Here is a 20,994-nt window from a genome sequence, read left to right on the forward strand (position 1 = left end):
TTATTTCACTTTTGTTTATTATCTCCTTCACTTGCTTTGGCAATGTTAACACGTTTCCCATGCCAAAAAAGCCCTTAAATTGAAATTGAATTGCTAGAGAAGGAGTGATAGGCAGAGAGATAGAGTGAGGGAAGAGAGTGAGAGAGTGAGGGAAGAGAGTGAGAGAGTGAGGGAAGAGAGTGAGAGAGTGAGGGAAGAGAGTGAGAGAGAGGGAAAGAGAGAGGGGCGAGAGGAGGGGGAAGAGAGCTAGAGAGCTGTACACAGTACAAGGCATTTCTTTCAGGCCATTAGAGCTGAGTGAAGGGAGCTTCCATTCTGACAGGAAACAGCCCAGTCATTCGCCTAGTGGCCTCAGGATGCCCACCCGTGGGAAAACATTAGATGTAGTGAACTCTTTTGACTCCTACCTCACAAAACTGTCTCCTGTCTGCCACCACTCTCTCGGTGGGAGACTGCAGAGACGCTGTGTGTGTGTCAGGGTTTCTGGTAGCCGGTAATATCCGGCTTTTGGCCTATTTTTTATTTTTTTTGAAAGGGCCGAAAAAACAAATTGGCACCTGAAAACTCTCCTGCAGAAGACAAAAAATCCCACTGCGAAATAATGCTTTTTAGCCTATTCATTAATGTAAATACTAGTTGATGTAAATACATTTGACCGGTCATGCTTCTATGGGTTCATTTGCATAATTTTGTGGAATTAAATCATTATGTATCTTATTTATCACAAGCACACAGCATACATATACAGAGCCAGTCAGACAGCGCTTTCATAAGCCCAATCATTGGCAACAATTCTAAATGCAATCCTGTGTTAAAAACATTATAATTGGCCACGATTAAAAAGAGCTAGTATTTTTATTTCTCAACTGGTAACTGAAGCGCGCTTCCCAATCGCCATTCAAATGCATACGGAAGGCAGGCTTCGTCCGCGCGTCACACACCACTTTTGAAAACGTATAGTTACTTAATTGTTTGAAACTTTAACGTTTTACTACTTATTATGGAGCATGTTTTACCTTGCTTCAAAGTAGCCTAGGCAATTATTATATAAGGACTTCCATAATGCTATTGAAAACAGTAGCCTATGTCTCTCATGTTCTATTGGTTATCAACTTTCTTTCATCATCCGGTAGCCAAGAACACATTCGCGTGTAGACTACTGCCTTGTGCGTATTGCTGAGTTAATAATGCTAAGAAATAATAGTTTATCAACATTTTAAGCTAAGCATTCTCATCTGCTGCATCAGATTCATTGCTTTTTAAAGTTGTATTATGTAGCCTAGGTATAGCCTACTGGTTGTATGAATTTTGGATCTATCGTTCCACAACTGTCCAGGAGTCTGTTTGGGCTATTTCTTTCTGGACAAACAACTGACCAATAGAATAGGTCAACTTTTCTACTATGAGGATAGTAGGTTGACATATGCTCATAGGTAAGCGCATCCATAAGGCTGGGGGAAGCTTTCCCTAAGTAAATTGAATTAAATTGCCAAAATTATATAGGCTAATTAGCCTACTCTTGTCTATACATAAATAAATAAAGTCATTCAAAATTGGTAACTAAAGTATGATTTCGCCACAGAAGATCATTAGCTTCCCCTAGCCGTAAATAAGTTGTAGATTGCTTTTAAATCGCATTGCCTACAGTCAGAAGGAAAGGCAGCACAGTTTGGAGTGCAAATGGCTATTGCTGTAAAGAGAACACAATGAAAATACTCTAATTTCTCTTTCCATAATTTGTATTTTCACTACTTAATAAACTGTTAAGGATCGGACCATTTAAAAAAAAAATCACCTAAAGTGACACACCCAAATCGAACTGCCTGTAGCTCAGGACCTGAAACAAAGATATGCATATTCTTGATACAATTTGAAAGGAAACACTTTGAAGTTTGTGGAAATGTAAAATTATTGTTGGAGAATATAACACATTAGATCTGGTAAAAGATAATACAAACACAAAAACATGTGGTGTCTTTTTTCATGTATCATCTTTGAAATGCAAGAGAAAGGCCATCATACAATATTGCAGTTTTAGGCGCAATTTACATTTTGGCCACTAGTTTGCAGCAGTGTGTGTGCAAAGTTTCAGATTGATCCAGTGAAGCATTACAATAGTCTGTCCAAATGTGCCGAATTGATACATTTTCAAGTACATAACTATAGAGAACATACAATATGGTAATACAAAATGTAAGTTTACACACTCCCAGAAATGTCATACATGATGGATCATTAGCTTATACACTTACAAACAGGACAACGGAGTGGATCCTATGCAGCGACCCAAAAAAACGACTCCGAAAGAGAGGGAAACGAGGCGGTCTTCTGGTCAGACTCCGGAGACGGGCACACCGTGCACCACTCCCTAGCATTCTTCTTGCCAATGTCCAGTCTCTTGACAACAAGGTTGATGAAATCCGAGCAAGGGTAGCATTCCAGAGGGACATCAGAGACTGTAACGTCCTTTGCTTCACTGAAACATGGCTCACTGGAGAGACTCTATCCGAAGCGGTGCAGCCAACGGGTTTCTCCACGCATCGCGCTGACAGAAACAAACATCTTTCTGGTAAGAAGAGGGGCGGGGGCATATGCCTCATGGCCAACGTGACATGGTGTGATGAAAGAAACATACAGGAACTCAAATCCTTCTGTTCACCTGATTTAGAATTCCTCACAATCAAATGTAGACCGCATTATCTACCAAGAGAATTCTCTTCGATTATAATCACAGTCGTATATATCCCCCCCCAAGCAGACACATCGATGGCTCTGAACGAACTTTATTTAACTCTCTGCAAACTGGAAACGATTTATCCGGAGGCTGCATTCATTGTAGCTGGGGATTTTAACAAGGCTAATCTGAAAACAAGACTCCCTAAATTTTATCAGCATATCGATTGCGCAACCAGGGGTGGAAAGACCTTGGATCATTGTTACTCTAACTTCCGCGACGCATATAAGGCCCTGCCCCGCCCCCCTTTCGGAAAAGCTGACCACGACTCCATTTTGTTGATCCCTGCCTACAGACAGAAACTAAAACAAGAGGCTCCCACGCTGAGGTCTGTCCAACGCTGGTCCGACCAAGCTGACTCCACACTCCAAGACTGCTTCCATCACGTGGACTGGGAGATGTTTCGTATTGCGTCAGATAACAACATTGACGAATACGCTGATTCGGTGTGCGAGTTCATTAGAACGTGCGTTGAAGATGTCGTTCCCATAGCAACGATTAAAACATTCCCTAACCAGAAACCGTGGATTGATGGCAGCATTCGTGTGAAACTGAAAGCGCGAACCACTGCTTTTAATCAGGGCAAGGTGTCTGGTAACATGACCGAATACAAACAGTGCAGCTATTCCCTCCGCAAGGCTATCAAACAAGCTAAGCGCCAGTACAGAGACAAAGTAGAATCTCAATTCAACGGCTCAGACACAAGAGGCATGTGGCAGGGTCTACAGTCAATCACGGACTACAGGAAGAAATCCAGCCCAGTCACGGACCAGGATGTCTTGCTCCCAGGCAGACTAAATAACTTTTTTGCCCGCTTTGAGGACAATACAGTGCCACTGACACGGCCTGCAACGAAAACATGCGGTCTCTCCTTCACTGCAGCCGAGGTGAGTAAGACATTTAAACGTGTTAACCCTCGCAAGGCTGCAGGCCCAGACGGCATCCCCAGCCGCGCCCTCAGAGCATGCGCAGACCAGCTGGCCGGTGTGTTTACGGACATATTCAATCAATCCCTATACCAGTCTGCTGTTCCCACATGCTTCAAGAGGGCCACCATTGTTCCTGTTCCCAAGAAAGCTAAGGTAACTGAGCTAAACGACTACCGCCCCGTAGCACTCACATCCGTCATCATGAAGTGCTTTGAGAGACTAGTCAAGGACCATATCACCTCCACCCTACCTGACACCCTAGACCCACTCCAATTTGCTTACCGCCCAAATAGGTCCACAGACGATGCAATCTCAACCACACTGCACACTGCCCTAACCCATCTGGACAAGAGGAATACCTATGTGAGAATGCTGTTCATCGACTACAGCTCGGCATTCAACACCATAGTACCCTCCAAGCTCGTCATCAAGCTCGAGACCCTGGGTCTCGACCCCGCCCTGTGCAACTGGGTACTGGACTTCCTGACGGGCCGCCCCCAGGTGGTGAGGGTAGGCAACAACATCTCCACCCCGCTGATCCTCAACACTGGGGCCCCACAAGGGTGCGTTCTGAGCCCTCTCCTGTACTCCCTGTTCACCCACGACTGCGTGGCCACGCACGCCTCCAACTCAATCATCAAGTTTGCGGACGACACAACAGTGGTAGGCTTGATTACCAACAACGACGAGACGGCCTACAGGGAGGAGGTGAGGGCCCTCGGAGTGTGGTGTCAGGAAAATAACCTCACACTCAACGTCAACAAAACTAAGGAGATGATTGTGGACTTCAGGAAACAGCAGAGGGAACACCCCCCTATCCACATCGATGGAACAGTAGTGGAGAGGGTAGCAAGTTTTAAGTTCCTCGGCATACACATCACAGACAAACTGAATTGGTCCACTCACACAGACAGCATCGTGAAGAAGGCGCAGCAGCGCCTCTTCAACCTCAGGAGGCTGAAGAAATTTGGCTTGTCACCAAAAGCACTCACAAACTTCTACAGATGCACAATCGAGAGCATCCTGGCGGGCTGTATCACCGCCTGGTATGGCAACTGCACCGCCCTCAACCGTAAGGCTCTCCAGAGGGTAGTGAGGTCTGCACAACGCATCACCGGGGGCAAACTACCTGCCCTCCAGGACACCTACACCACCCGATGTCACAGGAAGGCCATAAAGATCATCAAGGACATCAACCACCCGAGCCACTGCCTGTTCACCCCTCTATCATCCAGAAGGCGAGGTCAGTACAGGTGCATCAAAGCTGGGACCGAGAGACTGAAAAACAGCTTCTATCTCAAGGCCATCAGACTGTTAAACAGCCACCACTAACATTGAGTGGCTGCTGCCAACACACTGACACTGACTCAACTCCAGCCACTTTAATAATGGGAATTGATGGGAAATGATGTAAATATATCACTAGCCACTTTAAACAAGCTACCTTATATAATGTTACTTACCCTACATTATTCATCTCATATGCATACGTATATACTGTACTCTATATCATCGACTGTATCCTTATGTAATACATGTATCACTAGCCACTTTAAACTATGCCACTTTGTTTACATACTCATCTCATTTGTACATACTGTACTCGATACCATCGACTGTATCTTGCCTATGCTGCTCTGTACCATCACTCATTCATATATCCTTATGTACATATTCTTTATCCCCTTACACTGTGTACAAGACAGTAGTTTTGGAATTGTTAGTTAGATTACTTGTTATTACTGCATTGTCGGAACTAGAAGCACAAGCATTTCGCTACACTCGCATTAACATCTGCTAACCATGTGTATGTGACAAATAAAATTTGATTTGATAACTTTCACACATCTAGATGGCCAGGCATGGTGGGTGTGGAGCCAGAGACAGCAGGGGTTCAAACTGCAGAACCCAGTTCCTACATTTGAATACAAAACTTATAAAACATCAAATTTTATCAAACAAAACTATGCTACATTTTATCTCTGGGACCCTCAGGATGACAAATCAGAGCAAGATTACTGAATGTAAGTACATTATTTCCCTTTGAGGTGAACGTATCAAACCATTTGCCTTGATAACATTTTTTTGTGGTTGTGCACTCTCCTCAAACAATAGCATGGTGTTTTTTCACTGTAATAGCTACTGCAAATTGGACAGTGCAGTTACATTAACAAGAATTTGACCTCTCTGCCCATATAAGACATGCCTATGTCCTGGGAAATGTTCTTGTTACTTACAACATCATGCTAATCACATTAGCGTATGTTAGCTCAACTGTCCCTGTATAGGGACACCGATCCCATAGTTAACATTTTGTTTTTGGACATGAATTTCCTCCTATAGTTTAGATGGACATCACATTCTATTTGTGTCTCCCATTCTCATTGGCCCATTATATGGACAGCGTCGCTTTTATTGATGTTTGTCAGCAAAGTAGGCTACCCTGTAATTTGTCTTATTAAAGAAGATTCTGCTAATGTCTCCAGTCATATACTTTAAAGTGTAGAAGAAATGCATAAAATGTGTGTTTGCAAAGAAAGAAGAAACGTATCTGATATAGCCTACAGCCCACGCATCTACCCTATACGCGCTCAGCCATGATTGACTGGCCTTTTTTGCAAACAGTGATTGAGTAATATTATTAGCCTAAATTATGACTATGCAATCTACTCATCACATTTCGAACATAAGTTTGCATGGAATGAATGGAATGCGTTATTATAAAGGTGCATTTTTACGGTGATAATTGGTTTCCCCAAACTTGAAACTCATGCGCCGTCTATGCATAGGCTTGTGATTTGGCGGTTCGTTACTCGTGTTGTTGGCTGAGAAAAAGTACACGTGGACAGTTATTCTAACATCTTCAAAGTGTGCGGTAAGAAGGACACACGTCATTGCATCCTCGACTTGCATGTTCTGTTAAGATTAAATTCCGTAATGTAAATGTGATTTCTGTCATTCTGAGCACCGTGGGTGGACGCCCTAATCAGGTTACGCACCCAATGCATATGGGTCAGGTAAATGTCTCAAATGTCCGGTAAATTCAAATGCTGCAGGTCAAATGTCCAGCGCCACGTTTTCATAACGGAAACCCTGGATTGTGTGTGTGTGTACATTACCCATGACCCACATAAAAATGGGTAAGTAAAATTAGAATAAACACTATAAAATGACAGCAGGGGCACAACAATCATGTGAATATAAACATTTTGGGGATACTGTACATAGAGGGGAGGGGTAGACCAAGGCGCAACGTACGTTGAGTTCTATATATTTATTATAAAGTGAAACTTACAAAAAACAAAAGGAAACAAATTACGAACTGTAACATAAGAGGTGTACAGACACTAACTCCAAACACCAAATTAAATTTCCCACAAACACAAGTGGGAACAAATACTACTTAAATATGATCCCCAATTAGAGACAACGATTACCAGCTGCCTCTAAATGGGAATCATACAAATCACCAACATAGAAAATTAAACCTAAAACCCCACATAGAAATAATAAACTAGAACACCCCCCAGTCACACCTTGACCTACTCCATCATAGAAAATAAAGTATTTCTATGGTCAGGATGTAACAGATCTGTTTCCGCTCTGTTACTGTACTCCTCATTTCCCTTTGGTATACAGTATATCCTGTACTGTATTCTGCCTCAACACTCATGTCCTCTCCAGTCCACTATTCTCTCTCCTTCCCTTCCTGAATCCTAACACAGCTAGCATACCCTGCTGACGACCCCCAGAGAGAGAGAGGCTGTGAGGGGAGGATAAGGACTATAATGGGTAATGCCAACTGGGGTCAACATGACGGCATGGTATCAGGTGGCTTGTGGGTAGGCTAGGCAGGCTACAACATAAGCAGATAGCACAAAAGGGAGTGGTACACTAAGAGGTATGGTTAACGCAGTCTTCAGCTATGGTGACCAGATTGGTCTGTTCACAGAAATGAAAAGTAGAAGCCTCTGACACTCACTTCGGTTTGTACTGCTATTAACAACGTTACTGAGATAGAACAAAACAAATCCCCACCAAAAACTCAATCATAACCAACGTAAACATAGCCTACTTATTACAGTTAGAGAGCTAAATGTGTTTGTAATAAATTAATTACAAAGTTTCCAACTATCCAGGTTTGTACGTTGCCAAATGAGTCACATCAACACGGCTATCTATGGTCATCAGCTTCCTTCCTTGGCTTAGATGAAAACCTATTATGAAAGACTTTCCATGAAGTTTCCAGATGAGCTCAGCAAAAAGAAAGGGTGTGGGAAGAAAGGTAACTTCCACACAAAGCTACTTCCATAATAGGACTGTTCCCTGGAACCTGGCTGTCTGTCAGTCTATCTGTCTGTCTCCCTCTGGTCTGGACAGCTGTCCAGCAGGCAGCAGCAGCCAGCTTTCCCATAATTAATTTAGCATGCCAGGACTAGGGACTAGGGAGCTTGCGATCTAGAAATATTTGTCCTGCTCACTGGCTTCAAGTTATTCATGGCAAAGCTGATGCATTGTATGTGTCATAACATACCCGCATGGCATGCATAGAAAACATTACAACATAGACAGGTGACATACCTAAGAGTTCTTCATAATCACAAGTCAGATTTCCTGACACATTGTTAAGTTCCTGTTTAATTCAGTTTCACATAGCTCAGCCAATTTGAACTCAGATATTATTGAGTATGACTGGTACGCAGTGCGAAAGCCACTGTCTGTCCAGGCTGTCTGTGTCCCTTGTGGACAGACAGGACAGCAGGAAACATTCCAATTTTTTTGTATTGAATTACTCAATGTTATTTCCCTTCCCCCTGTCTACCTTCTCCACCAGGACTGGTAAATCCCCTTTTTCCTCTCTCCCTGCACTACCCAGATTATTTTGGTCAGCTTAATGTCAGAGGTCAGATCAAACTCATTTGACCACACCTGCAGCCTTAGACAGGCATAAGGCAGGAATTATTTCAGCACACTAACGAGTACAATAATCTGTACTCTGTCTTCACTCAGCAGATCCATTTACATTTGTTGTGGATTTATAGGTTGTGGTATCACGTACACAAATGCTATTACCTAAACGTAAGGTGTTTGCTGGAAAAGTCTGATATTGCTAATGCTTTTCCCTCCATTTTAAGTATGAAGTATTTCTCTTGTCTTTCCCCAACGTTGGCTATAATTTCCTCTCTAGCCAGTTAGGTATCAAAGACTATTGTATCCCTCCAGGATGCTGTACCTGCCAAGAAAGCCCAGCTGCTCTGCTCTGACAATCATATGATAGGCATCATCAGACCACTGGTTCTGAAGCCCAGTCCTCCAATACAGTATGGAGCTCAGAATAATAACATAACATAAACAGCAGCTGACATCATGAAACTAACTCTACCCTCAAGGAGAAATAAAAAGCAATGCCTTATATAGAAGTTGAGACATGGAGATATGGGTAAAGATATTATAATTGCATTGTAACCCTCTGTAAAACAACAATGACATTACATCGGCTTGTTGAATTCACTTTTATTTGATAAAACCGAGTCTAAAGTTATAAATAGCTCTCTAAGGTCTGCAATGACTGACATGATAAGAGGAAAACTGATGACTGAGGAGTACGGTGAAAGCCGGACTAAGTTTGTTAAAAAGGCGCGCCCCACAGTTTAAGAACCTCTGTTCTAGAAGACCTTATCATATTTTATAATCCCCCAGGTCCCCCTATGTTGCCCTGGGCCTGAAAATTTTCCCCCTCCCATCTCTGTGATGGGGTAATACTGCTGTGTGTTCCAAGTTCCAATCACAGCGGTCCCAACAAATAGGAGACCACCCACTGTGCACAGATGTCAATTCAATGTCTATTCCACATTGGTGCAACACAATTTCATTGAAATGACGTGGAAACAAAGTTGATTCAACCTGTGTCTGACCAGTTTCCAGTCTTTTGTCTAAAAACAAGACAATCATGTTATTATCAAGCTTTACAGACTATAATTAAGTTTTGAGCAGTGAATGCTCCTCAGGGGAGGAGGGGAGGTCCATCCTATTCAGTGAATGTCAGATAAATAAAAATAGTGAAACATTTAAAAAAATATATGTTTTAGATAAAACTATACTGAATATGTTCAAGTTACCAAATAACTGATTAGAACACACTGTTTTGCAATGAAGGTCTACAATAGCCTCAACAGCAGCACTCTCAGGGGTAGCGCCATGGTGTAGCAGGAGGACAGCTATTTTCGTCCTACTCTAGGTACATTGACTTCATTACAAAACCTAGGAGGCTTAAGGTTCTCAACACCTTCCATAGACTTACACAGTAATTATGGCAACTTGTGGAGGATGTCCTCCAACCTATCAGAGCTCTTGCAGCATAAACTGACATGTTGTCTACTCAATCAAAGGATCAGAGAATAAATCTATTACTGAAAGCATAAGCTACCGCTAGCTAGCACTGCAGTGCAAAAAAAATGTGGTGAGTAGTTGACTCAAAGAGAGAGATAAAGACAATAGTGGAACTGTTTTGAACAAATACATTTCTTCAAAAATGAAGGAGACGCATCAGAGAGAAAGTGAGAGACGGAAGCAAACAGAACGAAATGGGGATAAACCTACCTGAATTTGTCCAATGAAAACTGTTGTTTGCAAATGTTTGGACGACTAATAGTTACACCCTAGATCAGCTAGATGCAGGCAAGAGTGTGGAAGGCGGTATTGAATGTGTCACTGTCACCTTGATTACTCTAATTTGTCTCTCGACCTGTGCACCTACGTTATAAACTTCCATTCATAGGCTAGGTTGTAGCAACCTCACAATGGGTATAGGGAAAATTTGAATATAACCTCTCTTGGGTAGGGGGCAGTATTTTGACAACCGGATGAAAAGCGTGCCCAAAGTAAACTGCCTGTTACTCAGGCCCAGAAGCTAGGATATGCATATAGATTTGGATAGAAAACAGTCTAAAGTTTCTAAAACTGCTAAAATAATGTCTATGAGTATAACAGAACTGATTTGGCAGGCGAATCAATGAGGACAAACCATCCAGGGGAATTTTTTTTTGAGGTCATAGGATTTTCCAATTGTTTTCTATGGGATACCCTTATTATTAGGAACCTGGTTGCAGCTCCTATGGCTTCCACTAGATGTTAACAGTCTTTAGAAATTGTTTGATGTTTTTCTTTTGAGAAATGAAGAAGTAGTCCTATTCATTGTGGAGCGTTCTCCACGTTGTTTTTTATCCGGTATTAGAAACAGTTTATTCCGTCTTAAATTGTATCGATTATTTAGGGTACCTGAGGTTTTAGGGTACCTGAGGTTGGATTAGGAACGTTGTTTGAAATGTTTGGACCAAGTTTACAGGTAAGATTATTTTAGATACTTTGTAGGCATGTTGGGTGAGTTGAAACCAGTGTATTTCTGAATCAAACGCGCCAAATAAATAAATAAATTGACATTTTTGGGGGGACATAAAGAAGAACATTATCGAACAAAAGGCCCATTTGTAATGTTTCTGGGACATTTTGGAGTGCCAACAGAAGATCTTCAAAGGTAAGGCATTAATTATATCGCTATTTCTGACTTTTGTGTCGCACCTACCTGGTTGAAAAATTATTGTCATGTGTTTGTATGCGGGACGCTATCCTCAGATAATCGCATGGTGTGCTTTCGCCGTAAAGCCTTTTTGAAATCTGACACAGCGGCTGGATTAACAAGAAATTAAGCTTTATTTTGATGTATAACACATATCTTTTCAAGAATGTTAAATATTTGAATTGAGTATTTTTAAATTTTGCGATCTGCAATTTCACCGGATGTTGGCCAGGTAGGAAGCTAACGTCCTATAGCTAAACTATAAATTGACTGAATGGTTGTTCCAATTTATTGTGGGGGGGGGGGGTGTCTAGCTAAGTGCTTTGGTAAAATGTGATAAACAAAAACCGCCATTGGGACATTAACTTATTGAGACTTACATCGAAGTTACTTAACAGTGTATTTATTGTTAATGAGTTTCTTAAACGAGTCTATTGTCTTTTGTTCGAATAAGATGCAGTAGTAGCCGTATATCCAATCATGCGGCGTTTCTGCTTCATTCACTCCAGCTGTTGCTTAAATCTGCAAGCACAACGAAATGTTCGTGGCTCATTCTCAAAATTCTCAGAAAATCGAAACGACGCGTTAATACATGGTTACTACACCACGTTTCATATAATTTTCTTTGACGAATGCAAATAAAAAAATGATGTAAAAACTTACCATGTTTGGGGAACGCAACTATGAATCACCAACCATCCAGCGTCTGTGATTTGTTACACAAAATCGCATATGATGTTATTCGGTTGAGTTTTGTATACCCTCTTTGGGATTTCCTGACAAAATAAGCGCTAATAGTGTTCCCTTGAACCCTTTTGACTTGACAAAGTAATAGTTCGGCTACAGGAATTGAAAAACCTTACATTCAGGAGGATTCATTCGATTCTAAGAAACCACTCCCATACGGTGCTTTGTCCAGTATGATGTCACGCGTACGAGAAAAGTGTTTGCCCCCCGACCCCCATCCCTCTGTAATGTTAACCCTTTATTTTGTGATTTAATCTTTATTTAACCCTTTATGTTGAAGGCAAGCATACAGTATATTAAACACATGTGGTGCTTATCAATTTACTTATTCTATTATGTTTTGTACATCTCAAATTCTTCATACACAACTTTATAATTTGGAATATACTAAGGCTAATAATAATACGTGTGATACCTTGATTACACATTTCTGTCTGATGAAGGGTCATATGCTTTGATGAAAATAACAAACTGGATAGGCAATGGTGTTGTATGAACTAGATGCCATTGTTGAACTGGACGTTTGCAATAAATGTCATTAAAACAAAGAGAGTTGGTTTTACACTTACACTGCTATGTGACCAATACAATTTGATTTGATATGACTTTGATTTGATGGGCTCTGCTGAACTCAGCTGTGTGAGAAATAATCCTGTATCCAAATAATGAACCCTTCTGCACCTAAATCCTGTCTGACTCCTGATGCTTCGCACCCCCCTGACAAAACATTGGAGTCCAATACCTTACAAATTGTTATTTTCGTTTTCAATATCACATGTAATTGTTAGGTCCTAACAACAACAAGGAACATTTTTATTTCAAATTATGTTTTGATAAAAGTCGTTCAGTTTTTTATACGTTCAGTTTTTTTGTTTCATCTTGGGGGAAAAATGACTCCAGCTGGTAATAATCATGTAAAATATGTTGGTAGTTTGAGGGTTAAAATAATTTGATGATGACACGGAAAAGTTGGAAAATAGTCTCTGCGGCACAATAACTGACCAAATGTGCAACAAGGGGTGACGAGTATCTTGAAATTGCTGTAGAAAAGGTAATTTGGTTAGAATTGCTACATCTACGTTGCAGTTGTTACATTTTGCTTCAGCAAGGACCGTGACAGCAAATAAATGATACATTATTACCATAATGTATATTCCATTACTTCCGCCTTGGTCAGCGTGATTGTGGACCACGTGACTAAACACGGACTAAACATCGTTTCAACAAAGCAAATCGTGAGTCTGCTGTACAATTTTTCATTGAGTTTCATGTGTCATTGGTGGATTTAATGCGTTTTAGTTGCTGCCATACAAACGGTATTTTTGAAAACGTCATCTTAACGGTCTTTACTTGCTAAAAATGTTAATGCCTAATGTTAGTGACATTATAGCTAGCCTGCTAGCTTAGTGGCTAATAGCTAACGGTAACGTTAGCTGTGCATATCAGAAGATTAAACATCTAACATTACTTTTCCAAACTTTAGCTAGTTTTAGATTCGTGAATGTGGTGCTGTTGCCAATGTAGATTGTCGTAACTTGTTCCTGTCTAGCAACAGCTTATGATGTCGGGGTGGCACCTGTCATTGAAGCTGGTGGATCAGCCCAAATCCACCTTCCACTTCCCCGAGACTATGCCTGGAGACGTGTCTCCCGGCGGGTACCGAGTCTCTACTCTGAAACAACTCGTTTCGGCACAGCTCCCTGATTCCCTACCGGACCCCGAACTCATAGGTTTGCATTACATAAGTGAACAACTCACATGTTAGCTAACTTATTTACGATTTGCTTCTGATGTTTTTTTATTTATTTAATTTGTCAGAGCTGGTACACTGTGGTCGCAAGTTGAAGGATGACCTGTCTTTAGACTCCTGTGGGATCCAGCCTGGATCCACCCTGCACATCCTCAAAAGGACCTGGCCTGAACCAGAAATCAATCCAGGTGGGCTTTGACAGACCAACTCTAACCCTCTTAGAAGCGCCATGTCACTAGACATTTCCATTTATAAGGTTACTTCTACAAAGAACCATAGTAATTTATCTCTCCTGTCTTTCTCCCTTTGTCTGTAGAGCCAGTGAACAGGACGACTGCAGCCAGGGAGTTCCGTGTGCTGCAGGCAGCCCTCCACTCCAACTCCACCTACAGAGACTCGGTAAAAACATTGTTATGGTGTTGAGAATGAAAATGTAGAAGGATGTCTTTATCAGAAATCCTATTATATCAGTTACAGTGGGGTCCAAAATGATTGACAACCTTGATAAAGATTAGCAATAAGGAATGTATAAAATACACTGAACAAAAATATAAACACAACATGTAAAGTGTTGGTCCCGTGTTTCATGAGCTGAAATAAAAGAGCCCGGAAATGTTCCATATGCACAAAAAGCTTAATTCTCTCAAATTTTATGCACACATTTGTTTACATCCCTGTTAGTGAGCATTTCTCCTTTGCCAAGATAATCTGTCCTCCTGACAGGGGTGGCATATTAAGAAGCTGATTAAACAGCATGATCATAACACAGGTGCACCTTGTGCGGTGGACAATAAAAGCCCACTCTAAAATGTGCAGTTTTGTCACGCAACACAATCCCACAGATGTCTCAAGTTTTGAGGGAGCATGCAATTGGCATACTGACTGCAGGTATGTCCACCAGAACTGTTGCTATAGAATTTAATGTTGATTTCTCTACCATCAACCTCCTCAATGTCTTTTTAGAGAATTTGGCAGTATGTCCAACTGGCCTCACAACCGCAGACCATGTGTATGGCGTAGTGTGGGCAGGCAGTTTGTCAACATTGTGAACAGAGGGCCCCATGGTGGCGTTGGGTTATGCTATGGGCAGGCATTCGCTACGGACAACAAACACAATTGCATTTTATCGATGGCAATTTGAATGCACAGAGATACCATGGTGAGAACCTGAGGCCCATTGTCGTGCCAATTATGGTGGTCACACCAGATACTGACTGGTTTTCTGAGCCAAGCCCCAACCTTTTTTTAAGGTATCTGAGTCCGACATAAACATATCTTTATTCCCAGTCATATGAAATCCATAGATTAGAGCCCAATGAGTTTATTTCAATTGACTGATTTCCTTATGTGAACTGTAACTCAGTAAAATCTTTGAAATTGTTTCGTGTTGGGTTTATATTTTTGTTCAGTAGAAATAGTTCAAATACTGAGCTATATTTTATGCTCAAAAGAATGGGAAAGTTATATTATTTTATACTAATACAATTGGTCAAAGAAAGATACTTTGTTTAATTAGTAGTACTACTCAAAAAGGTAGTGGTGAAAAATTGACACCCCTAAAAATTATTATAAATGAAGTAGTCAAAGGTGTAGTATTTGGTTCCATATTCCTAGCTCACAATGACTACATCAAGCTTGTAACTATACAAACGTGTTGGATGCATTTGCAGTTTGTTTTGGTTGTGTTTCAGATTATTTTGTGCCCAATATAAACGAATGGTAAATAATGTATTGTCATTGTGGAGTCACTTTTTAGTTGTAAATATGAATAGAATATGTTTCTAAACACTTGTACATTAATGTGAATTATACCAGGATTACGGATAATCCTGAATGAATTGTGAATAATTATGAGTGACAAAGTTACATAGTGTCAAAGATCCTACCTCCAAAACATGCTAACCTCTCACCATTACCAATAACAGGGGAGGTTAGCATGTCTTGGGGGTAAGATCTTTGACTCTGTAAATCTGTCATCATTATTCATGACTGTTACTTGTTAAATAAAAATATATTTATCTGGGCAATTGTTTTAGTATAAAACAATTATAATTTCCCAATTTTTATTTAGCATAGCTCAGTATTTTAATGATTTATCTTATACAGTCATTATTGCTCTTCTTTATCAAGGGTGTCAATCATTTCGAACCCCACAGTATATAACTTAATTTGCTTTCCCAGGTGTTTAAGATGCTGACTAATAAGGAGTCTCTAGATCAGATCATTGTGGCCACGCCAGGGCTTAGATCTGACCCGGTAGCGCTAGGCAAGTACTGATTAGCCCTGCCCGTTATGACATAACATCATCCTAACCATGTCACCAAGGAGGTTATCTCTTACAATGCTATGCTTCTGAATCTTGCAGAAGTGCTCCAAGACAAAGATCTATTTGTGCAATTCACAGACCCTAACATGCTGGATGTGTAAGTGTTTTTGTTCCATATACTGTAGAATGACTTTGTCATGCCATGTTGTGAATGAGTAACTATACTGTGGATTTGTGACATTAGGGATAATACTAAAGTATTAAACGTTTTGCCTTGTAGGTTGATCAGTTCTCACCCAGCCCTGGTCAATGCCATCATCCTGGTCCTCCACTCAGTGGCTGGCAGCATGCCTGCTCAGTCCAGCGCCGGCTCCTCCCGCAACGTCTCCTCCAGCTCCTACAGTGACATGCCAGGTGAGCATCACACTGGTGGAAACTACAGGGTGGTGTTCAATAGGTTAGACTGTAGAAAAATAGTTTGCAACGGAAAACAAAAATCTGTTCTTATTGGACAAGGTTCAGGTAGCACCTCCCTGTTTCATTCTTTTTCAAAACGTTTAGTCCCTACTGAACACGACCCAGTGATGGCCACATCGGTCTGTCACTCACCATCACTAAGACTGGAACATGTATTACGTTTGCGTTGTCTTGTCTGCAGGAGGGTTTATGTTTGAGGGCATGTCTGATGACGATGAAGATTTCCAATCGGTGAGTCAATCTAGCTGGATTGAGATTAAAAATGTAAATATAGATGGAGTATAGCCAACATCATTGCTATGTGTGTAACTAGAGCAATCAGGCAGGACCATCCAACCGAACCGGGGGCCCAGCAGGAATGCGGCCAGTGTCCCTTGGCCATAGTGGAGCTACAGGCCCTCGACCCATAACACAGAGTGAGCTGGCCACTGCCCTGGCCCTGGCCAGTACTCCTGAGAGCAGTGCTGTTACTCCCACTGCAGGGGAGCAGGTAAAGAATGTCCCATCATGCTCCCTCAACACACAAACGCACTCCTCTACCAGTGACACAGAGCAGACACTTGCCCTTCTAACTGCGTGCCCTTTGTTCTGTGTTGCAGCAGGACACCTCATCTGGAGTGCCTCCCACGCCAGCAGGGACTCCTGTCAGCAATGACCTTTTCAGCCAGGCACTGCAGCAGGCTCTGCAGGCCTCCAGCATGTCCTCTCTGCAGGTCAGTCTCTTCTCCTTTCCTCTTCTCCTCTCTACTCTCTCATTCTCTCCTTTCCCTCTCCTCCTTTCCTCTCACTCTCTCCTCTCAATGTGCTACATGAGCCACGAGGACAGACCAGATCCACATGTCTCGACCTTTTTAAAGGACAACACTGAGGATAGAAGCTGTGCTCTTAATCATACTGCCTGGAGCAATGGCACTCGCTGCGTTTCTATTTGGTCTCTCTCTAGCTGGAGTAATGACGGCCTAAGCTTCAATGCCTCTGACTGTGTGTTTTAGTCTGTTTGCCAGTAGTTTTAAGGGTAGCTTTGTTCTACTGTCTTATAGGGGCGTTGGCAGTCCCAGCTGCAGCAGCTGAGAGACATGGGAATCCAGGATGAGGAGCTGATGTTACGGGCGCTCCAGGCTACAGAGGGGGACATCCAGTCAGCTCTGGAGCTCATCTTTGCTGGAGGGCCAGGACTCTGAGCCAAGCCAGGGCCCTGAGAGAGGAGAGTGCAGGGGGAAACGTCTCTACACAGACCCAAGCTGATGGCTCTGGTCATTCTGCCATTAGGCTGTGATATGAGAGAGAGGAGAGTGCACAGACCCAAGCTGATGCTCTGGTCATTCTGCCATTAGGCTGTGATATGAGAGAGAGGAGAGTACACAGACCCAAGCTGATGCTCTGGTAATTCTGCCATTGGGCTGTGAGATGAGAGAGAGGAGAGTACACAGACCCAAGCTGATGCTCTGGTCATTCTGCCATTAGGCTGTGATATGAGAGAGAGGAGAGTGCACAGACCCAAGCTGATGCTCTGGTCATTCTGCCATTAGGCTGTGATATGAGAGAGAGGAGAGTACACAGACCCAAGCTGATGCTCTGTTCATTCTGCCATTAGGCTGTGATATGGACACTTATATGGACACAATGCTTCAGACATGAAGACCTCATTACTACTCCTCTACCCTTTCATATACAGCCTAAATGGAACAACCTTTAAATGAGTCAATCAGATTCAGGGGTAGATAAGGTACAGGTTTATCTTTATTACAAGTCCAAAACAAAATAATACATGTTTTGCCAGCCATTTAAAGGAGGTTTGTTGCTAGGCCCTGAAGGCTTTAAACTCATCGCTGTGTGAATATATACATAATGAAAGAGGGCTGTGTTCTACCAGAAATCTTCATTTTGTTTCAGACACTAGCATTGACTCAGATCTGCTCTAAAATATGCCTTGGAAGAAAGCAGTGTTGAGATTACCCCTAGAGTCTAATTGTGATTCATACAGTTGTACACTAGGTGGCAATGTTTAACCTCTTACTATAGTTCCTTTGCGATTCCATTCAATAGAGAAATCAGGAGTAGAAATTTGACAAATATGGCTAGCTGATGTTTGAACTGATTCTGAAACTGGTTCAGTTGGGCTGCCAGATCAATAAACACATACATAATGTAATAGTTGTTTGAGAGTAAATGTAAATACCAGTATTAGACTATTTTTGTGGTTTGATTAAAATATAGGCTCATCCAACATGTATGAGATTTATTACATTTTTACTCTTTTAACAGCTGACATTATGCAAACATTGTACTGCAGAAGGATAACCTTGTATCCATTCTAAGTACCATCCATTCAGATGTTATTGTGTCTGTGTTCAAATGGGCTTGCTCTTTAAACAACCAGACCCATTTTGTGTGCTGCTTTGTCTCATTGTCTCCCATTGGGGTGCTGTGGAAGAAGAGGACAAATTGTGTGCCCCCCTCACCCTACCATTCTCAATCTTCAGTAATTGCCCTGCTTAGTTTTATAAGTGCGTCTTGTTGAATGGGGCCTTTCATGAGCACAGCACCCAAACAGTGCTTTGTGTCTTTCTGTCCCCATTACCATTTTATATGCAGGCCGTGCACACCTGCAGGCAATTTCCCTGTGAATATCTCTTACAGTTTCAAAGTGAGGTCTCTCGCTGGACTCTTCAGAACTTATTCAAATGATGTCGAGTCTTCAATTGGTTAATACAACGTTTGATTGCCTTTCAAGCTAATTTAAATGAATAATGATGCACCATAGCAATTGACTTACTGTAGGCTTATTAGACAGTATATTGGTCTTCTTTGTTTGATAGATCACGTTAAAAGCATTGCAGTAATGGTAGAGGATTGTTGAATAGAAACGGTTTATTCTGCTGGTCGTTGCCATGTCAGACCTATCCTCTTAACTGCAGCATCACATCCTCAAACCTCCAACAATATACTGTCACAACATCCAGGGAAGTTGCCATGGAGACTCATTTATCTGATTCAGATGGGGATATGTAATCACATTGCACATCTTCACAGTTTGCTGTCATTGCACTACGTTTAGGTTACACACATTCTTTCGCTTTATTTTCTCCACTCGGAGGACAACGCAAAGACGATGAAATGCTTTCCTCGTCTGCCCCCTGACATCAAAATGGAGGTGAAAGAAGGTGCTGTCCAGACAGATTTGTTCAGTCACACTATACACCTGTGGCTGTATAGTGACCTCTCTCTCCCTTCTGTCCATGCAGACAGGCTTGTGTGGGACCTAGGAGGATGACGGTGAAAATAGGGTGTTCTTTGTGGAGGAAGGCATTGTCTTGGCTGGGTAGGAAACGGCACTTAATCGGGTGAGTAACTAATGTTTGACTAAAACAGTAGAGGGACAGAATAAATGCAGGGAAATAGGGGAAGACAGTCATTCCTCCCATCCTTTCTCTCCCCATTACCCCTGTCCCCCAGAGTCTCAGGTCATTATAGCTCCTCTTCTCTCATGTATTCTGCTCCTCTGTGAATGCCCGACTATATGCAGACTGCAGACACAGCGACTCAACCCAGGTTCATAGCTGGTTCACATGGCCCCGAAGAAAAGTACCTTTCATGAGTACAGCAGCTCCAAGCTCTGCACCACTCTGCTCCAGCTCTCTTTCATCTAAACCACTGTTACGACAACATAGTTGGTTGGAAGAAGCTGTAATTCAAAAACAAGGACAATAAATTACATAGAGACTGTTGGCTGGGTGTTTCTGAGTATAGTGGCCTTGCTATGCAGCAGACAGAACTATCCACATTGTCCAACACGACATTGACCTGTAGATTCAGGGGATGGATTAGGACAGTCCTACTTAATTATACTGTATGTCTACACAGTGCAAAACTCTTTGCATCCATAATAGACCATTTAAAGCAGAGTAAAAGCTAAGTTAATCTAACTGCCAGAGACTGCAGAATAATAGCAGGTTTCACTTCGGGTCACCTCCTCACACGTGTCAGAAGGGAATTGGAGGAGAGTTGCTTTATTGTCTCCCCATTTTGTTTTTGTCTTTTTAAACGATGCAGTTCATGTGTTATTAGCATCAAGTCTGTTTACCTGAGATTGCTTTCTGCCAGGCATGACTGGGCTGAATATGAAATGAGTTGGTGATGGACAAGGGCCATTTTTTTCTATCCATCTGTGGAATGGATGCGTTCATTGCTGCTTTCAAGCCATGTCTTTCAGGCCTGTGGGTGCTCTTTTGTCCACCAAAGGACACTTTGATGCATTTCCTCTCAGGTGTTTTAACCCTTGGTGGGCATTTTAACCCTGGGAGAGGGTGATATCGCAGCAGTGGGAGAAAGGTTAGAAATGATGCATCTCTCCAGAGCAGTAGAAAGGACCGCCATGGAGATGCTGTGTGGTAGAGAACGATAAGAGTGTCTGAATAAGATTTATACGTTAATCTAAACAAAACAGCAATACCCTGAATCACCTTGGGTGGATTCTCAGGAGAGTATATTAACACACTCCTGTTCAGGTATCAA

General features: G+C 42.0%; 2 protein-coding genes across 7 annotated transcripts in view; one reads left to right on the forward strand and one right to left on the reverse strand.

Annotated features, from left to right (window-relative positions):
• The window catches only part of LOC139384936 (CD276 antigen-like), an 81,244-nt gene extending 69,078 nt beyond the window's left edge, over positions 1 to 12,166 (reverse strand). Inside the window, exon 1 of one of the 2 annotated variants that reach the window (XM_071129847.1) lies at positions 11,903 to 12,166. The gene's annotated coding sequence lies outside the window, so the exon portion shown is untranslated. The remainder of the gene's footprint in view (positions 1 to 11,902) is intronic. The other variant, XM_071129848.1, reaches the window with a different exon arrangement.
• Positions 12,167 to 13,113: 947 nt separating this feature from the next.
• LOC139384938 (ubiquitin-like protein 7) lies at positions 13,114 to 19,240 on the forward strand. Of its 5 annotated transcripts, XR_011628889.1 has the most exons (12): positions 13,114 to 13,221; positions 13,536 to 13,716; positions 13,805 to 13,924; positions 14,053 to 14,135; positions 15,918 to 16,002; positions 16,102 to 16,159; positions 16,283 to 16,416; positions 16,661 to 16,710; positions 16,793 to 16,969; positions 17,079 to 17,192; positions 17,520 to 17,748; positions 18,074 to 18,178. XR_011628889.1 is itself a non-coding variant. In XM_071129849.1 (11 exons), exons 1-11 carry the CDS (start codon positions 13,114 to 13,116, stop codon positions 17,658 to 17,660), a joined length of 1,251 nt encoding a protein of 416 aa, XP_070985950.1. In that variant the 3' UTR covers positions 17,661 to 19,240. The 5 variants fall into 5 exon arrangements, 4 of the variants coding, with proteins under 4 accessions (XP_070985950.1, XP_070985953.1, XP_070985951.1 ...); XM_071129849.1 differs by having other exon boundaries at positions 17,520 to 19,240; XM_071129852.1 differs by having other exon boundaries at positions 13,169 to 13,221; positions 17,082 to 17,192; positions 17,520 to 18,710.
• Positions 19,241 to 20,994: the final 1,754 nt, after the last annotated feature.

This window comes from Oncorhynchus clarkii, chromosome 26 (assembly GCF_045791955.1).
Source record: "Oncorhynchus clarkii lewisi isolate Uvic-CL-2024 chromosome 26, UVic_Ocla_1.0, whole genome shotgun sequence".
NCBI lineage: Eukaryota > Metazoa > Chordata > Actinopteri > Salmoniformes > Salmonidae > Oncorhynchus > Oncorhynchus clarkii.

Excerpts from the sequence above, each read along its gene's own strand:
- LOC139384938 (XM_071129849.1), top strand. The coding sequence starts at position 13,114 with ATGATACATTATTACCATAATGTATATTCCATTACTTCCGCCTTGGTC. Across the intron at positions 13,222-13,535 it reads TCGTTTCAACAAAGCAAATC|CAACAGCTTATGATGTCGGG; the intron begins GTGAGTCTGCTG and ends GTTCCTGTCTAG. Across the intron at positions 16,711-16,792 it reads ACGATGAAGATTTCCAATCG|AGCAATCAGGCAGGACCATC; the intron begins GTGAGTCAATCT and ends GTGTGTAACTAG.